This window comes from Arachis stenosperma, chromosome 9 (assembly GCF_014773155.1).
Source record: "Arachis stenosperma cultivar V10309 chromosome 9, arast.V10309.gnm1.PFL2, whole genome shotgun sequence".
NCBI lineage: Eukaryota > Viridiplantae > Streptophyta > Magnoliopsida > Fabales > Fabaceae > Arachis > Arachis stenosperma.
In genome coordinates this window covers 159,212,705-159,230,637 of record NC_080385.1, presented here as the reverse complement: position 1 = coordinate 159,230,637, position 17,933 = coordinate 159,212,705, and the positions used below count along the sequence as shown (strand labels likewise).

Here is a 17,933-nt window from a genome sequence, read left to right as displayed (position 1 = left end):
TCATATTTCATTCTCTTAACAAAAATCTGTGCTACGATTAAGAAATTTCAATGTCAAAATTTAAAAATATATTGTATCACAGTTAAAAATTTTTTATATTATTTTTTAAAATAAGTTTTACATAATTTAAAATTCTCCAACATTCTCTCTTCTTCTTATTTTTACTTACTCATAATTTTTTTCTTTCATATTTTTAATAAGAATACAAACAAAAAAAAAAAGAAAAAAATGAAGTCAGGAAGAAGAAGAGGATGAGAAGAAAAAAACTACAGTAATAAAAGAACAACAATAAAAAAAATGTGAAGAAAAAAATGTATGATTCATGCATATATTATGCGAGTTAGTATTATTGAATTTGGACTAACTTAATTAACAAAAATATTTAGATGTATAGTAAAATTCAAGAATAAAATGCATAAAAATATTATTTTCTTCTTCATTTAATAAAGTTTGGAGTGAAAAGAAAAAATTAAAAAAATATTAAGAGAAAATGAAAAATGATGTATGTAGTACATTAGAAGTGTTCATCTTTATTTTCTAAAAATATTTTTCATTTTTTATTTTTATTTTTTTAACCATATTGTTAATAGGACATTTGTTATTTTTTATACAAATTTAATAAATAAAAATAATTTTAATAGCTAATATTTCTAATTAAAATATATCTATTTATTTGCTTTTATAATAAATAATAATAATAATAAAAATATATGGTGAATTAAGATGATAACTATATTATATTCTAATAGAAAAAATTGAATTTGTATATTATAAATATTTTTTTTATAAATATACATAATAAAAATTTTAAAAAATAAAATTAACGTCTATTTATATAAAAATATTCATGATATCTAATTAGTTAAATAATGTACGTATTCAACTATTAATTTTTTATGTTAAAATAATAATTTTTTATATTTTTATATAAATACATGTAAAAGGAAACACTGGAACAGGATTATGAGGAAGTCTACAGCGTTAATATTTTTATTAAAATCACTCCAGTATTTAATTAATAAAAAAATAAATAATATTATATTATTTAATAAAATTTTATACCATAAAAAATATTAATAATAATTAATTAATAATTACATATTATAAAACTTGCTGTCCCTGTCACCCGAATTATTATTGGAACTAGAAGCGATTATCGACTCGAGAAATTTGATTCAAAAATTAAGTGAGAAAGAAGAAAGAAGCGGAAAAGATAAAAGTTTACCCAGTGATCAAGCAACAACACAAACAACCCATTTGGCGCGGATTGCATCGCCCTCCGAACATGGAATCGGAACCCGAAACCGACGTTGAATCGGAGACTGAGCATTTCAACGGAATTTCAAACAAAAGAATGTCACCGTGGGAGTCCTTCCTCCGAAACCAACAAGATTCCATCAGATCGCTCTTCAACCGCCGCAACCGCCCCTCCTCCGCCCTTCCTCCTTCTCCACAAAACAACTTATCCTTCAAACCCATCCCTCAGCTCTCTCCTCTCGCCAACTCTGTCGTCGCTCGCTCTTCTCAGTTCTCCTCTCTTCTCTTCTCTTCTTCCATTCATTCCAATTCATCAAAAACCGTCTAATCTAATTGATTTCATTCTCTTTCTCAGGATCCTTGGAGTTTCGACTCACGAACTACAACACGCCTTCGATTCGGAGCTTCCGTTGAGCGTCAAGGAGCTTCTAACTTACGCTAGGAACCTTCTGGAGTTCTGCTCCTTCAAGGCTCTTCACAAATTCACCGCCACTCCCAATTACCTAAACGACAAGCACTTCCGTCGTTTGACCTATGACATGATGCTCGCCTGGGAATCCCCCAGCGTCGAGAGCGACGACAATGTCTCTCTCTGTTCTCATAATACATAGTTCAAATTGTTAACAAAGTGTGTGATGTGATGAATGATGATGTGATCAAAATTGCAGGAAACTCCTAAATGCAGAAGATACGAGGCTAATGGTGATGAAGATGAAGGTTCCTTCTTCTATTCCAGTTCCACTAACATGGCACTTCAGGTTCTTTCTACTTTCTGTTTTCTAATGAATAATGAACGATGCGGCATTGCGATTTGTTTGATTGTTTAGTTCGTTGGAGTTAGGTTGATGATGAAAAAACGGTTGGTCTGGAAGCTTTCTCCAGGATAGCCCCTGCTTGTGTTACTGTTGCTGATATAATAACCGTCCACAATCTCTTTAGCGCGCTCACTGTTTCTTCCGAGAATCGCCTCCACTTTCTTGTTTATGACAAATACCTAAGATTCCTTGATAAGTATGGCTATTGTTTTGCTTCCATCAACTTCAGTTTCTGTTGGATGACCTTTCAGTGATCTGCATTGTTTGTTTGTTCTTAACAATGCGGTGCATGCAGAGTTCTGAAGAATTCTAAAAATGCGCTGGCTGCTTGTTCTGGGAATCTTCAGCTTGCCGAAGAAGAGATTGTCCTCGATGTTGATGGAACAATACCAACTCAACCTGTTCTTCAACATATTGGAATGTCTGCATGGCCGGGTGAGTCATTCTATCAGGCATTCATATAGTCTAGTTGCCCCTGTTGATTATAGGGTCTCATTCGATCTTGGACACCGAGTGACTGAGATACTTCTAGGATGATAGAGCCATAGAGGGTTCCTATAGTTTGCATTGATAGTATCTAGCTCTTTTTTGTTATCTTCAGGATTGATGGAGCCACAAAAATTATTCATTCTGCTAAGTGAATCCTTATTCTTAGAATTCTTTTCTTTTTCTTCTTATTTTTTGTGGCCCTAAATAGTCTTTTAGAATTAAGGTGGATGAATCCAGCAAGTTGGAGTAATTGTGGAATGAAGTAAGCTATTGCTGATCATGCAGTTTTAGCCATTTCTTTATGCATTATGTATGAACAATGCGTTGAATAACGGACTTAGGAACCCCAAATTTCTTACCTTCATAGGGCGGTTGACCCTGACCAATTATGCTCTATACTTTGAGCCACTTGGAGTTGGTTTGTATGAGAAAGCTATTCGATATGATCTCGGCACAGACATGAAGCAAGTCATAAAGCCTGACTTGACTGGACCCCTTGGTGCTCGCCTTTTTGATAAAGCCGTGATGTATAAATCAACTTCTGTGTAAGTTGTAACAAATACTTTATGAGACTGGTCTATATATTTCACTCGCTTTCCAATTCAAATTTTATGGTTTTTCAAAATGTATTGACAGAGCAGAGCCTGTTTATTTTGAATTCCCTGAATTTAAAGCAAACTTCCGTCGTGACTATTGGTTGGACATTAGCCTGGAGGTTCTCCGTTCTCACCAGTTTATCAGAAAATACTACCTTAAAGAGGCACAGAAATCAGAAGTACTTGCCAGGGCTATGCTGGGTGTTTTCCGGTATCGTGCAGTTAAAGAGGCTTTCAAGTTTTTCTCATCTAACTATAAAACCTTGCTTACTTTTAGCCTGGCTGAAACTCTTCCACGGGGAGATATGATCTTGGAAACCCTGACAAATAGCTTGACATATCTAACTGCTGTTTCCATTAAACGTGATATTCCTGGGACTTTAGATACAAAAAGACAACCGGTTTTATCTCCACCGTCAGTTGTGGCACTTTCCTCTCATGGATTTAAATCAAAATGTGTGGCTAATGTTTATGAAGAAACAATTGCTGTTGGTGATATCCGTGTTGGTGAGATAAGTCCCTTGGAAGTGGCAGTGAAACAGTCCCTTAATGACACTGGAAAAGTTGCAGCTGCACAGGCAACTGTGGACCAAGTGAAGGTTGAAGGCATTGATACAAATGCTGCAGTAATGAAGGTTCATTATGACTTTTGTCCCATTATCATTTTGTTTGCTTTTTTTTTTTAAGAAAACTTAAATCACAACTCACCTTCTCCGTGGAAATCATGGTAACTCAATTTACTGCTTCTGCATTAATGAATAGCTTAGTCTTATTGGTGGTTCAAATGAGCTGAAAATGTGATACCTCATGCTCTCGCTAGAAAATAATTTATTAAAATCTTACAAACACTTCAACTTACATGTGCTGAAAATAATTAGAACTGTAAATGCTTCCTAAGCACCATAAAAATACTAATTTGCTGGATTCTAGTTGAATGCAAAATAAGTAAAATATATTTTTTTTTGCTTTTGGTGATATCATTTGTTCTCCTCGGTACATCTAAGCTCAATATAAATAATTTGCTTCATACTGAAATTGTATTTCAATTTTCAACTCAAAAGATATGCTCAATGGGTTAGGCTATCTATAAGCCCAGAATATATGCTCATTAGAAGATTTCCTCAAGCAGATAAGGAAATTATAGATGGAGCCTATGGTTTTTGCTGTATGATATGGTATGGATGATTTGTTTATCTCCTTGTAGGAACTACTATTCCCATTGATAGAACTTGCTATCCGACTATGGCATTTGACCTTGTGGAAAGACTTTTGCAAATCAACATTGTTTTTGATTCTCTCCTGCTATGTAATTATAAGGTAATATTTCGACTGTAATATTTGGCATATTATTATGTGACCATGTTAAAGCAGGTTACTCTATGCATAAATTGTTTCAATTTTGTTTTCCTTAGAGTTGAAAATTATTAAACCTTCATTCATGGTCCTTAACTTCGTCTCGTCAATCTCATATATATAACCATTGGTCTGAATCCTTAATCTATCGAGTTAGGCCCAAGAATGGGGTATCGTTAGTTTCTTATTGTTTTCCCCTTGGACTTATGGACAGGACTCAACTTCATTACTAATCGGTGTATAAATTTAATCTGTACTGGATATTGAGATTTAGCTGCAAAGTAACTAAAATCACATAGCAAAAGATACTCAAAAATTGATTGCCAACCGGATCTGACAGTGATCGCTGTTTAATAATTGAAATTCTTGTGTTGAAGATTGGATGATAAACAAGTTTGTTAACATTGATGTACAGGGGATGGATTCAATATTTAGTGCCATCCATTTTCATGTTCACTGCAATTGTCATGCTCTGGCATAGGCATTTTAGAAAGGGACGACCATTAGAAGCATTCATAATAACTGCGCCACCAAATAAAAATGCAGTAGAACAACTGCTGACATTACAAGAGGCCATTACGCAATTTGAATCACTTATTCAAGCTGGAAATATTGTTCTCCTGAAAATGAGAGCGCTTCTACTTGCTCTATTACCACCAGTGGGTATCCTAGTTGTTGTCTATTTCATTGTAAGCTGTATGATGGTTAAACAAATTGATTCATAAGGAACTTTATTTTCCTCCTGCAGGCTACAGAGAAGGTTGCAATGTTCATGGTTTTCATAGCTGCCGTGTTTGCTTTTGTTCCTCCAAAATACATATTTTTGGTGGTGTTCGTTGAGGGTTACACAAGGGCGATGCCATGGAGGAGGGAAAGTAGTGCCAGATGGATAAGGCGCCTTAAAGAATGGTGGGTCAGAATACCAGCTGCACCTGTCCAGCTCATTAAGCCTGAAGAAAGCAAGAAAAGAAGATGATGTTGCGTTTACTTGCATTGTACTTCAATCATATGGCTTGATACCAGCATAGGTTGACACTATTCCATGGGTAATCATCAATCATTAACCCAATATTAAATTTTTGTCTATCTCATAAGCGCGAAATCATTTTTGTTTTTGGCAGCTAAGTTGTATATTCTCTTACCTCATTCGTGCTTTCCCCTTGTACTAAACCCCAGTTCATTTGGAAGTTTTGTATGGCATAATGTGCTTTCACTTCAACATACCAATTTTGAATATCATAGCTGTTGCTCTGGTTAGGTTTTGAAAGCTCATTATCATACATATCAGACATGTTACAAAATTATCTCCGGAAAACACTGACAGGATTGTATACAGGATTCAGAGAAAAGCTTATTATTTTCTGGATCCGTATGTGCCTTCACTAGCGTTTCAAACTTAGAAAATCTTCTTGTTGATTTAACGCGTGCTTAGTAGGATATAGCATGTATTTCTTTTATGTAAATCACTTGCACCAATATACCCACAAAAGTCAGGGATGGTTTCATTAAATATTTTCTTAAGAACAAAAAATCTGAAAAACTTGCCGGTTTCTATCTATTTTGCACCAATTTGATGAGAAACAAGACCAAATGAAAACCGATAAAGTTTCATATTTAACAAAAAAAAAAAAAAAGATCTTCTAAAGTGACAATATTAGTAAAGTGGTAAAGTGATGTTTTCATCACCTTTAAATTTGTAACATACATTTATTATTTATGAACCCCACTATTTTAATTCAATTGTAATTAATAGTGTATTTTTTTCTCTAAAATGACAATACAACTTTAGAAGAGCCAGATCCACAAAAAAAAGTGTTTGATGGCAACATTCTGTAGCACGAACCCAATGCTTTTTTTTGTTGGCAACATTCTGTAGCACGAACCCAATGCTTTCAAGATTTTACCTATCAGAGGGACATAGGAATAGGGCCATAGGGGACTAGGGGTGTTGGGGTGAAACACTAATTCGAAAAAAATCCAATTGGGAGCATTTTTACTCTTTAGAGGTGGGTTAACGTTAAGTACCCTTTGACCAAAAAAAAAACGTTAAGTACCCTCAGCCTTTACATATTTTATCAATTTTACAAAAAATAATTAAAGAAAAGTTTATTATTTACAGTTAAAATATGCTGTAACTCCTTTTGTCTTGCAAAGGCTTCTGAACTCCTGTATGTTGTGAAAATGCTTGAAGATCCAATTTGCACAAACTCTGAACTAATCTACAGTATTCGATGGTAAATGCAGGAGGTAACGATGACATATAATGGTGTGATACACCTTATTATCAATTATACATTTTCTGGCCAGAACTCCCTGAAGAAAGCACGCTCAAATTCCTTCTCTTGCATCTTCTTCTCAAACTCCTCCATCTTTCTAATCCGTTTAGAAAGTGCTTTGGTTTTCTTCTTAGTTTCCTAAAAGCAATTGAAGTCGATGAAAATCAGGAAATCATGTCATGTACAATATCAAAGAACCAGCAGATAATGTAGAAAATAAAGACAGCAAGCTGTCTCGATGTCAAAATAGCAGCAAATCATATCAAAAGGGATGTATGACTCAATATCTTCAACCAGACAGCTCGGCCAACTAATGGTGACCATTGCACAATTATGCTAAACTACCAGAATATATTGCCAAGCCAAAGTCCTTCTCCCAAGTAAGTTGCCAAGCTATAACTTTTAACATAGTCTAAATCAAATATAACATAGAACGGTAGATAATCTTAGATGACAAAATTTAGAAAAGAAAAAAAATAGAACATACCTGCTTATTATTTTCCCTAGAACCATCATCAGTATGAACAGGTTTGACAGCCTTTTTCTTCGCTTTATCTGCTCCCAAACCTCGCTTATTATTCTTCACATATGTTTCTACAGGCTCTAATCTACCCTGTTTGGACAATAAACTTATTTATTATATTTTCTGCAAGCGAATTGAAAATACCTTACACAAACTTACTATCAAAGTTTCAAAATAGACTACAATTGCTGAGAAAATGGAAGCATTGCAAGAGTAGACTTGCAACCACTGTTGGAATTGGGGTGACAAACAAACATAACCTCATAAACTCATTAGTGATGTATAGGCATTCCACCATTTATTATGCTTCTAATATAGTGTGCAACACAGATAGGCTTCACAATTTATAATCTCAACATGCAAAGTGATGTGAAAGAAAAAAAAAAGAAAAAGGACAGTCCTGCAGTCCATCTACGTCTTAATATTTAGAAAAACCAAACCAAATTCAACTCATTTTCCCCCAAAAGTATACAAATTTTCCAACGGAATTATCAAGAAAATAGTTTGACGTGAATTCACAGTGTAACATAACTTTTCAAAATTATATCAGTGTTATGATCGCTGATTCCATCTTCAGAGAGTAAGAAGATAAAAAAAGGGAAAAGGAAATACCTGCTCAGAGACCCCAAGACCGGTGCCTTCTTTCCAACCATGCTTCTTCAATAGCTGCCAAAATAAGAAAAAAGATACCCTACGCATGTTACATTACAAGAACCAAAACAGAAGGAAAAACTGAAAAAACGTCATCATCACTGTAAACGGTGAAAGAAGTGAAAGAAACAAAGTACCTGAAATCCTATATTGGAAGAGTTGATTGCTGTTGAAGAACTAGTTGAACCCAACGTATCTTCCATGGCTTTATAATATACCCCCTTATTCTGCTATACACACAAGTAACCATCATCAATACACTGCAGCAACATAATATAATCAAACAATTCCAAATCTATTTAATTACTTGAAAAATTCAGCATTTAGATTCCTAAAACCCTTTGCCTGCTCTGTTACAAACCCTAGAAAGATTAAGAAAAGTGCACCCTGAGATTAAACCCCTAATAATCCACACAAAAAAGAAAGAAAACAAGCGTTTGAAACCATCGGTACCTGCCTCAATCCCTTAACCGATAGAGTCAGATTTCAGGACGGAAAAAACTGCCGCCTCCGTCGTCGTCGTGGTCGTCGTCGGTCTTCTCCCTCTCAATCTCCCTCTTCCTCTCTTAAATTTTGTTTAGATTTAGGCTTGTTTGGATGAGTCTGTTAAGAAATAATTTTTTTTTTAGTTATCTTTTTATAAAAAATCTTATAAAAAAATAAAAATAATTTTATATTTAAATATTTTATATAAATTTTTTTGTTTATTAATTATATTTAAATATAATAATTTTTTTATTATTTTTAGTTTTATTATTAAAAATTTATCAAATTAAAAAAATTATTAAAAACTTTTTTTTATTAAAATAATATCATTTTAACAAATATTTTTTTTTGACATTAACAAACACTTAATATGTATGTTTCTACTAAAAAGACGCTGAACGGGCGGGTAGGCCCATAATACAACAAGAATTTGGGCTGAATCCAACAAGCCCAACCGCAAGGGCAAAATAAGCTGATGTCGTTTAGCTTCCAAGGTTCGAGCCTTCAACTCATCGCGAGCGTTTCTTCGTCGTCGAAAGCTGAAGCAGCTGATTTTAGTTGGTAAGTGGTAACAGAATTTCTCATTCACACTCTCTTTGTGTTTGACAAAATGCTTCAGTGAGGAAACTACACTCTTTCTTAGTTTAAGAAGATGATAATTTACTAAGACACTTTCAATTCACCTTCCTTATCCATAATCGATTCCAACTCTCAACAGCTTCGGGTTCCGTTATTATTACTCTCTTCTTTCTTTTAACTGTATTATATTCTGATATCAGAGTCTTTCTCTTTGAAATATTTTGTACGAAGAAATGGCACTACCAAATTCGATGACCATGCCCTTGTCATCGTTCGTATCACCTACTTTTGTAAAAAAGAGGAACTTGATCATTCCCAAGCAGAAACAGTTAAAGCTCGGAAAGAAGTTTTTGAATGTGAGCTTTTTCTCAAAACTCTTGAGGCTTTCTTTCATGATGCGTATATGTATATATATGAAGTTTATCTTAGCAAAATATTCTGATTGTTATAGTCTGAAAGAGTTCAATAAAGTTTTGTTTGTTTCTTTTGGTCTATTTCCTTGAAGCAGGTTGGTGATTCTAAAGTGATAAGAGTACCAACAAGAGTTCAAGCTCTCAAGTCTGATGATGCTGATTGGAAGAGACGGCGTGAAGCTTCTAGTGACTCTGATGATGAAGAGGACACACCTCCTTCATTTGATCAAAATGACCCTTATAGTATGAGCCTTGAAGAGAGACTAGAATGGAGGAGGAAAATTAGAGAAGTAATGGATAGAAAGCCGGAAGTTCAAGAGGAGTTAGACCCTGAAGAGAAGAAGAGAAAATTCGAAAAGCTTTTGAATGATTACCAGCTTGTTGTGGAAGAGGAGGATCCTGACTGGCCTGAAGATGCAGATGGGCGGGGATTCAACTTAGGGCAGTTTTTCGACAAGATTACCATTAAGAATACCAAAAAGGCCAATGATGATGACGATGACGACGATGACAAGGAAGAAATAGAATGGCGAGATGATAATTACATTCGACCTATTAAAGACATAAAGACTGCAGAATGGGAGGAGACTGTATTCAAAGACATAAGTCCGTTGATTATTCTTGTACACAATCGATATAGAAGGTTTGATTTATATCTTAAAAATTCAGTTGGATGTAATGCAAAATTATTTTGTATATAGTTTGCCATTAATCAGAGCACTCTGCTGTTTGTTCAGTGTAATTAGCAACCTAGATGGAGTGCAATTTGATAGTTCACTTTGACACTTTCTTCTCCTTACAATAAGAATTCCTCTACTAGAATCTAGATTGAGTTTCCCTGTAAATCACTATGTGTGCATTCATGTGAATATGAGGATGCTTATTGTCTTGGGTTTTTATCTTGCATGTGTAATAAACCTTAGAATATGCAAAAGTACTTTCGGTCTACTAGATGTAATATGCAATAAAATTACGTCAACTGATCATTCTTACTACTAATAACATTTTTATTTTATTGTTAGGCCGAAAGAGAATGAAAAAATTCGAAATGAACTGGAGAAGGCTGTGCATATCATATGGAACTGCAGATTACCATCCCCAAGAGTAAGTAGAGTCATAACATTGATTGACTTTGATTCCTGTTACTCCATTTGAATTCTTATTTTTCATTTTTCGGATCTCAAATCTTATCTCATTTCATGTGAAGTGTATTGCACTTGATGCTGTTGTCGAGACTGAACTAGTTGATGCACTTCAAGTGTCAGTCTTCCCAGAAATTATCTTTACCAAAGCAGGGAAGATCCTATACCGTGAAAAAGGTATTTGACTGTCTATTTTATTTTAGCATTTAAAAGATGGAGAAATGTCCTTTTTCATATCTTGTTAGTTTTGCTTTGGACTAAGCTTAACTTCAATTTGGTGGTCTGTCAGCACTTCGAAATGCAGATGAGTTGTCAAAAATCATGGCATTCTTTTACTATGGCGCAGCTAAACCTCCATGCCTGAATAGCATATCAGATTCTCAAGAAGATATTCCTTCTGTTAGCATTGATAATCCGGTATCCTGAAAGATTAAAGGACAAAGTTGTTAGAGTCAAATGCTACAATGTCTTCCTTTAAAAATGTCTTTGCCATTCAACCTTCGGTAAAATATGTTAAGTGAATGTGTAGCCCCCTCTGATAACATATAATCTGATAGAATAACGTACATCATGGGCAACAAAATTCCTCGGGTGGACTGCTCGATGCATTCTGGTCGAAAAGTAGCCGCAACAGGGAATGAGCAGGACTTAGCTGTGACTTGTGGCAAAAGAAAAGTTGAAGTTTGAGTATGATTTTTAGTGACCTGACTGATGAGTTTGCTAATGGAAGCAAAAGCAATGTTGTATACATTTAGCACAGCTTTTTCCGAAAGAAAAAATGTTAGTTATAATTGTTTTTCCACAAATTCATGTGGTTGTAAGAAAATTCCGTTTCATTATGGTTTGTGTAAATTTTTAGTTGGTTTGCATGTATCTATTCTTTGTGGCAGAGGAGTATCCCTGTCTTAACTTATTTACTGTAGTAACTAGTTGTCGCCTCCCCTCATAAGCGCAATACCGTCTTACCTCTGCATTCATCTTGATTAAAAGAAAAAGCTTTGCTCTCATATGATTTTTGAACTTCTCATTGCCTCTAATCGTTTCTATCTGTTCTATTTAATGCAAAAATATAACCTATACAGAACATTTCGCTCTTAATGACTTGATATAGAGTCTTTGTATTGATATCTTTGAGCGTGAGACAAGTATAATTGTGAAAATAGATGATGACATCAAAATAAAATTATACATTTATAGAAATATTAGTAGAGTAAGATTGAAGCAATATTAATGATAGCTAGATCAATGACACCAAAGTCGTCAGAAGATAATGTATTTTCCCCTAATTTTATAATTATTATATTGTTAAGAATAGCATGAAAAATAGATAATAATGATTAGAAAAATCAAACCTGAAATAAGAAATAGGAAAAAAATAGAATGCTCGTTACCATAATATTATAACACGAGACATTTACGTGTTCGTTTATACTATTCCTAAAATTTTGACAGAAAAAATTGTCAAAAAAACCTAATTATATGTCATTATTGTTGTTATAAAAGAAAGATACAGATTGGTGTGTGCTTTCCTGTCGTGATCGTTTCTTTAGTTGTTTTCTTCTAATCTTCTTGACCGTGTCCTCTGACATTTTTTGTTGCAACAACTGATTGTTTTTGTTCCCTCGTTACATGCAGATTCTGCTCTAGTTTATTCGATCTTCACGGTACTATTTCATTGAGGTACACCATTTTGTCTGAGATCTAATTCAATTTATTTAGTTGATTGCTCATTTATGTTTTTCCATTTTTTTGTAGTTCTTTTCAGATACGGTTATGTCGTTGGGAATTGAAATCTCTCTTTAAGTTGAAATGTATATTTGTGTTTATGCCTTGTAAAAAAGAGACATGCATGGCAAATTAGAATAAAGAAACAAGGACAAATTTGAATAACAAGCATATATATGTCTCAGGATAAAGCATAAAAATTTGTTGTCCTATCATTTTGTTCAAGTATGTTAAAATGGGAATGTCTCAAATTAGTTCAGGCTCTTCCTCAGTTGTATGTCTATATGAACATTTTGCTTCTTTCTTCTGGCTATTATATTCTTGTATGTAAATTTTTTCTTTGCAACTATAAACAATGTGAATTACTAGCCATTATTATGCCCTGCAATTCAATGAAATAAAAAACACAAAAAGTACTTGAAAATACACCAAAAATTTCTAAAATATCTATGCGGTGTGCTAGTTTTTTTATTGTATTTTTTGGTTAATAATAAAGTTATCATTGTTGTTATTATTTGCAATGTTTCTAATTTGAAAAAGTTAAAATTTGAACAGATTTTTCGAGTTATTCAGAAAAGACAATTCATTTTACGAAATTCTAATCCCAAAATCATAGCCAAGTTTATTCTTAATATGCAAAACTTAGCTCAACGTCGTAACGTGGGTATCAAAATCCTCACTACATTACCTTCGAATGAGGCATTCTTAAGTTCTCCTTCAACCCCATCACCAATCAATATCTCCATCAACACAGATGATGGCACCAACAAGAGTTGGATTGCAATTCAAAAGGAACCCAATGTCATCGATCATCACCAGAATGACACAGTGAAATCTAACAGTTCTCAACTATCAATAGAAAACGAAGCGGTTAATAATACAGCCACGTCCATGAAGCGAAGTAATAGCAGTAAAAAGGAAAAGAAAGTGTTCCCTCCTCCTATACCATCTCTAGCACGGACACAGAACCTGGCTTCGCACATGCCATGGGTATTGAGAAGGTACTACACAAGCGAAGGAAGGTTGATTCTCAAAGAGGAAAAGGTGAGGCATCATGAGTACTTTCGAGTACATAGGGCCAATGGTAGACTCACCTTGAAGCTTGTTCACCTTGACAACATCAACAACAAAGATTATCAAGAGATCACTGAAGGAGGCTCTCATAATAATCATACTGCATTTGCTCCTAACAAATTTGCAGCTGAAGATAAGGGTAATGAAGAATTACTACATGGCCAAAATAATGAAAATGGTGTTGTAGGATGTGGCAGCAATAATGGTAGACTAAAGTGCATGAGCTTCAATTGTTTGACATCATCACCATCTCCTCGAAGCCGGTGTACTTTCGAAATGAAGATGCACCCGGCAATTAGAACGGTTCATGGTTGATTACCTTCTTGTTAACCTATTCAACGTTGTTTCGTTATGCCTATGTATTTTTTGTTTTTTCTTAAGTTTTTTTTAAGTTGGAAAGGATGCAATTTAACAATATTTGCACCAATTTTTGGACATCTAAATATTACATTTTTATTAAAAAGAAATTGTGTGTAAAGCATATTTATGTTGTTTTTCATTCCAACATTCCTATTATCGTCATATTATCGACCACTATAAAAAAAATTGGTAACTATATAGTTTTTTTTATATTTACATTATTATCAAGAATGGTGAGTTTAAAAAACGACGTAATTCTGAGCGTCATTCTAATTATTATCGTAGTTTTTAGAAAACTACCGCAATTTTCTTAGTTAAAATGATAATTTTTTATAAGTTAAAATGACGGTTTTAACTGTCATTATATCCAAAATAAAATGGCATTTTTTATCAATAAAAATAATGTTTAAAATTACTATTTTTATCAAGTTAAAACAACTATCTTGTATTATTTAAAATGATATTTATAAATTATTATTTTTATCTAATTAAAATAACATTTTTTAATTAGTTAAAATGGTATTTGAAAATATCATTTTTATCAAATTAAAAAGATATTTTGTTTTATTTAAAAACAACGGTTTATCGTTTAAAACCATCATTTTTATCAAATTTAAATAATATTTTAATTACTTAAAATAAATGTTATAAACCGTTATTTTTATCAAGTAAAAAATGACATTTTTTATTATTAAAAAAATAATTTTAATCGTTATTTTTATCGTGTTAAATAAATAATTTTTTGATTAAAATTTTACGTTAACAAAAAATCAACACCTCTAAATAAAATATTATATAACACAAAAACAAAAGATTCACATAATATATGGCTGAACCAACCAATGCCCAACTTGTGGCAATGGCAAGTAAACAAGGAATCACGTTGACCATCGACTTTTGTCGAGTTAATCGGTTTAGGTACGTTTTGAAAGAAGAGATGTAAATAGAGATATTGTGTTTAAAAATATTGAATTAATATATTTTAGGAAGTGCTAGGTAAATAATGACCATTTTAAATAATATGAACAACCATTAATCAAATAAAAGTACATTATACCCTAATTTAATACTATTAATTAAATTTAAGATTAATTTATTCTTTTAATTCTATTAATTTATATTATTTATATATTATTTAAAAATATTATTAATTATTTATATTTTTTATATTTTTTATTATTATATTTTTCATTTCAAATTTTTTAAATAAAAAAAATAAAATAATTTATTCTCATTTATCACCAACTAAAATATAAAAATATAAAATTTTGTGTCTGTCTTTTATCTTATCATATCTCCCCACTTTACATTAGTCACAAAATTAACTTTATTTTATAGGACCTTGCCAATTGCCATGGCTACTATTCTTCTACATTATCGGTGCTTGGCTCATTGTTCAATGCAGCCACCGTTCCGCTGTCCGTAACATTAACATAAAGGCCCTGATCAATCGACGTTACCAATAGTGTGCTTGGTTTAGAGATCTGCATCACCATTAACAGAGAAAACAACAATTTTAACCAGTAGAAATGCTGGTGTGTTGCTCCAAAGGGAATATAATTAACCTTTTCTTTTTTCTCTTATTTTCCAACCATAACTAACTGATGTACATGACATCTATGTAATATGAGAACGAGTATGACGTTTTTGTATTAAAAATATAACAGTACAAGAGGATGAATAACCTATTAATTTGTATGATTAAATACATTATATTATCTTTACCTTCTTCTGCACATGTATATATTCGCTAGAATGTAGCACATCAAGGAATTCATACCCCACCTTTAAGAGAGTATTATGTAATTTGAGGATAAGTATCAATTTGATATCTTTATTTATAGTAAAAAAATTATAAATTTAAGAATTAAAACTCACAAAAATAACTCTATAAATAACAGGCAAATTTTTAAAGTATGCACGTAGAATAGTTGAAACTATTTAGATTAAAGTGAAACAACCTTTTTTTTCTTAACAGATTTTATTAAGGGATGAATCTAAAAAGTTTAATATGAAGGGGTCAAATTTTAGATAAAATTTTTTATTCCACAAAAATAATTAACATATAGTTATTAGAATTAGTTTTTCAAAAAATTATCAATATATATATAATTATAAATTTTTTCACAATTTTATTTTTAATATGATAGTTACATAAAAAAATATAACAATATCAATAGTACATTATAAAATTATAAAGTACCAATAATTTATAGCGTGTTTAGTTAAAAATAATCACATATTTTATTAATTAAAATTAATTTTTTTAAAAAATTTTAAAAATTTGAAAATAAAAGATAAATTATTAATTATTTGAAAAACACAATACTTTTATAGAATATAAGATATAAGATATTTTTATAAAAGTTTTTCTTTCAATAACATAAATTTAGAAGAAAAATAAGTATTTTTTATAAGAAAAGAATATCTAAAGTACATAATATGATTATCAAAATATAATTACATAAGTTATTATTAATTAATATAATAATATAAATTTTAAATATGTTAATATAAAATGAACAAATGATTTTTTTTAAATAAATATAGAGATTATTATATAAAAACTAATTTGAAAATTACAAAGACTTGAGGGTATGATATTAAATTAGTTAAGTGAAAAATATTAATAAATTAAACAATTAAGATAAATCTATCACATAATAAAAAATAATACATATAAAAATATTAAATTATATAATATTTTTTATTTTTTAAATACATATCTCATATATAAATATAGTTTCTCAAAATTTTAGGGGCCGAGGCCATTACTTGCCCCCCTCTAGGTTTGTCGGTTTTGCCTTTAACGATATGGATGATAGCCGAAAATTCCCACACGCACTCGTCAAAACGCGTCATGTTAAGGAGAGGTATCCACACTCTTATAAGACATGATTCGTTCCCCTCCCCAACTGATGTGGGACCTTACAATCCACCCCCTAGAGGAGCCCAGCGTCTTTGCTGACACATCGATCCGAGCTCCAACTCTAATACCATCTGTAACAGCTTAGATCACCCGCTAGCACAATATTATCCGTTTTGAAATAACCTAAAAAAGCACCTCCAGAAGCTCCACTTCCATGCTTGGAAAAAAAAAAAGAAGAGAAAAAGGTGTAGGAATAAGAATTTTGCAGTCAAATCTCCCTTTGTAATCAAATGAGACAAACAAGAATTTGCAACCAAAGCTTTCCTTTAATTTTAGTGTTGGATATACATAATCAAATAAAGAGGAGGCTTCCAAGAAGAAAATGCCTAGAGGGTGGAGGAATAGAAAAATTCCTACCGAAGACTTCTTATCACGGAAGAAAGTGGTGCTATTTTACCATCTATTGTTGCCATATACAATGAACAAAATTATTTCTTTTGAGTATATTGAGCTAATACATAAAGACACAGGGAGGAGATTCACAGTGAAAAGAGAGGAGTTGAAGCATTATGATCAACTCCCATCTTAACAAAAAATAACCGTCAATTTAGATATTTACATTTCATTGGATACTTGATCTAATTTTATATTAATTCTGCCACACTAAATTTAGTGTTCTCACACCAACTTAAATGTTGCCGCACTTCACCCATATAAGATTCACCTCCATGTAAACACATTAACAACTTATTTATTTTACATTGTTTTCTTTTTCATTTCCTTTTAGATTAATTTCATTTGTTTCGTTTAAATAAGTCTCTGCTATTTGATTACTTTCACTTGATAATTCTGATTATTACTATTTTTATCATTTTTTTTTTGTTATTTAAAGACAAACAACTATCTTAAGTTTGGTGCTAATAGAATATGCTCTACATAGTTTTAGAGAGGATGAAGACAACAATAATAATTAAAGTGGTTTCGTTTCCTTTAAACTCCCAACTTTCAATTCTTTCATGTGTTATCTGTTCTACCTTTTCTATTTTCATGTTTTTTTACATCATGTCTTGTTTGCTGAATTTATTATTAGTAAAAAAATTTTAAGCACTCTAATCACATGAAAAAAGAATTACTTAGATAAGAGAAGTTGAATTTGATAATAAAAATTCTCTAATAATAAGTAATGGTGCATTAAAAATGATGATCACAAATTGAGTTAAAAGGCTTAATGATATTGTATAAAAAAAGAAAGGATGATGCCTTATGACCATGCATTCATTCATCATCTTAGGAAAAAAACAAAATATAAATGGGAAATGCAGACC

At 32.0% G+C, this 17,933-nt stretch overlaps 3 protein-coding genes across 7 annotated transcripts; 2 read left to right on the top strand and 1 right to left on the bottom strand.

Annotated features, from left to right (window-relative positions):
* Positions 1-1,200: 1,200 nt before the first annotated feature.
* On the top strand, positions 1,201-5,753 carry LOC130951043 (uncharacterized). 2 transcript variants are annotated; one of them, XM_057879658.1, is made up of 10 exons: positions 1,201-1,527; positions 1,613-1,841; positions 1,926-2,015; positions 2,099-2,268; positions 2,368-2,507; positions 2,929-3,106; positions 3,198-3,792; positions 4,362-4,474; positions 4,926-5,169; positions 5,259-5,753. In XM_057879658.1, exons 1-10 carry the CDS (start codon positions 1,286-1,288, stop codon positions 5,484-5,486), a joined length of 2,229 nt encoding a protein of 742 aa, XP_057735641.1. In that variant the 5' UTR covers positions 1,201-1,285; the 3' UTR covers positions 5,487-5,753. The 2 variants fall into 2 exon arrangements, with proteins under 2 accessions (XP_057735641.1, XP_057735642.1); XM_057879659.1 differs by lacking the exon at positions 4,926-5,169.
* Positions 5,754-6,316: 563 nt separating this feature from the next.
* LOC130950999 (uncharacterized) lies at positions 6,317-8,559 on the bottom strand. 4 transcript variants are annotated; one of them, XM_057879606.1, is made up of 5 exons: positions 8,418-8,558; positions 8,098-8,190; positions 7,922-7,975; positions 7,274-7,399; positions 6,317-6,924 (listed from the first exon to the last, which is right to left on the bottom strand). In XM_057879606.1, the coding sequence occupies exons 2-5, from the start codon at positions 8,161-8,163 to the stop codon at positions 6,799-6,801; spliced, it is 372 nt and encodes a 123-aa protein (XP_057735589.1). In that variant the 5' UTR covers positions 8,164-8,190; positions 8,418-8,558; the 3' UTR covers positions 6,317-6,798. The 4 variants fall into 4 exon arrangements, with proteins under 4 accessions (XP_057735589.1, XP_057735587.1, XP_057735588.1 ...); XM_057879604.1 differs by having other exon boundaries at positions 6,318-6,924; positions 8,098-8,187; positions 8,414-8,559; XM_057879605.1 differs by having other exon boundaries at positions 6,318-6,924; positions 8,098-8,187; positions 8,418-8,559.
* Positions 8,560-8,952: 393 nt separating this feature from the next.
* On the top strand, positions 8,953-11,587 carry LOC130950931 (thioredoxin-like fold domain-containing protein MRL7L, chloroplastic). Its single transcript, XM_057879533.1, has 6 exons — positions 8,953-9,007; positions 9,257-9,381; positions 9,534-10,081; positions 10,461-10,542; positions 10,646-10,757; positions 10,870-11,587. The coding sequence occupies exons 2-6, from the start codon at positions 9,259-9,261 to the stop codon at positions 11,004-11,006; spliced, it is 1,002 nt and encodes a 333-aa protein (XP_057735516.1). The 5' UTR covers positions 8,953-9,007; positions 9,257-9,258; the 3' UTR covers positions 11,007-11,587.
* Positions 11,588-17,933: the final 6,346 nt, after the last annotated feature.

What these genes read in the sequence shown, in the direction of transcription:
- LOC130950999 (XM_057879604.1), bottom strand. Translation starts at nt 8,163, where the DNA reads ATGGAAGATACGTTGGGTTCAACTAGTTCTTCAACAGCAATCAACTCT. An exon ending in GTCTTGGGGTCTCTGAGCAG is followed by an intron (nt 7,400 to 7,921) that starts GTATTTCCTTTT and finishes TTGTCCAAACAG; the next exon opens with GGTAGATTAGAGCCTGTAGA. An exon ending in CTAGGGAAAATAATAAGCAG is followed by an intron (nt 6,925 to 7,273) that starts GTATGTTCTATT and finishes AATTGCTTTTAG; the next exon opens with GAAACTAAGAAGAAAACCAA.
- LOC130950931 (XM_057879533.1), top strand. Translation starts at nt 9,259, where the DNA reads ATGGCACTACCAAATTCGATGACCATGCCCTTGTCATCGTTCGTATCA. An exon ending in GTACACAATCGATATAGAAG is followed by an intron (nt 10,082 to 10,460) that starts GTTTGATTTATA and finishes TTTTATTGTTAG; the next exon opens with GCCGAAAGAGAATGAAAAAA. An exon ending in GCAGATTACCATCCCCAAGA is followed by an intron (nt 10,543 to 10,645) that starts GTAAGTAGAGTC and finishes TTTCATGTGAAG; the next exon opens with TGTATTGCACTTGATGCTGT.
- LOC130951043 (XM_057879658.1), top strand. Translation starts at nt 1,286, where the DNA reads ATGGAATCGGAACCCGAAACCGACGTTGAATCGGAGACTGAGCATTTC. An exon ending in GCGTCGAGAGCGACGACAAT is followed by an intron (nt 1,842 to 1,925) that starts GTCTCTCTCTGT and finishes TCAAAATTGCAG; the next exon opens with GAAACTCCTAAATGCAGAAG. An exon ending in CAAATGCTGCAGTAATGAAG is followed by an intron (nt 3,793 to 4,361) that starts GTTCATTATGAC and finishes ATCTCCTTGTAG; the next exon opens with GAACTACTATTCCCATTGAT.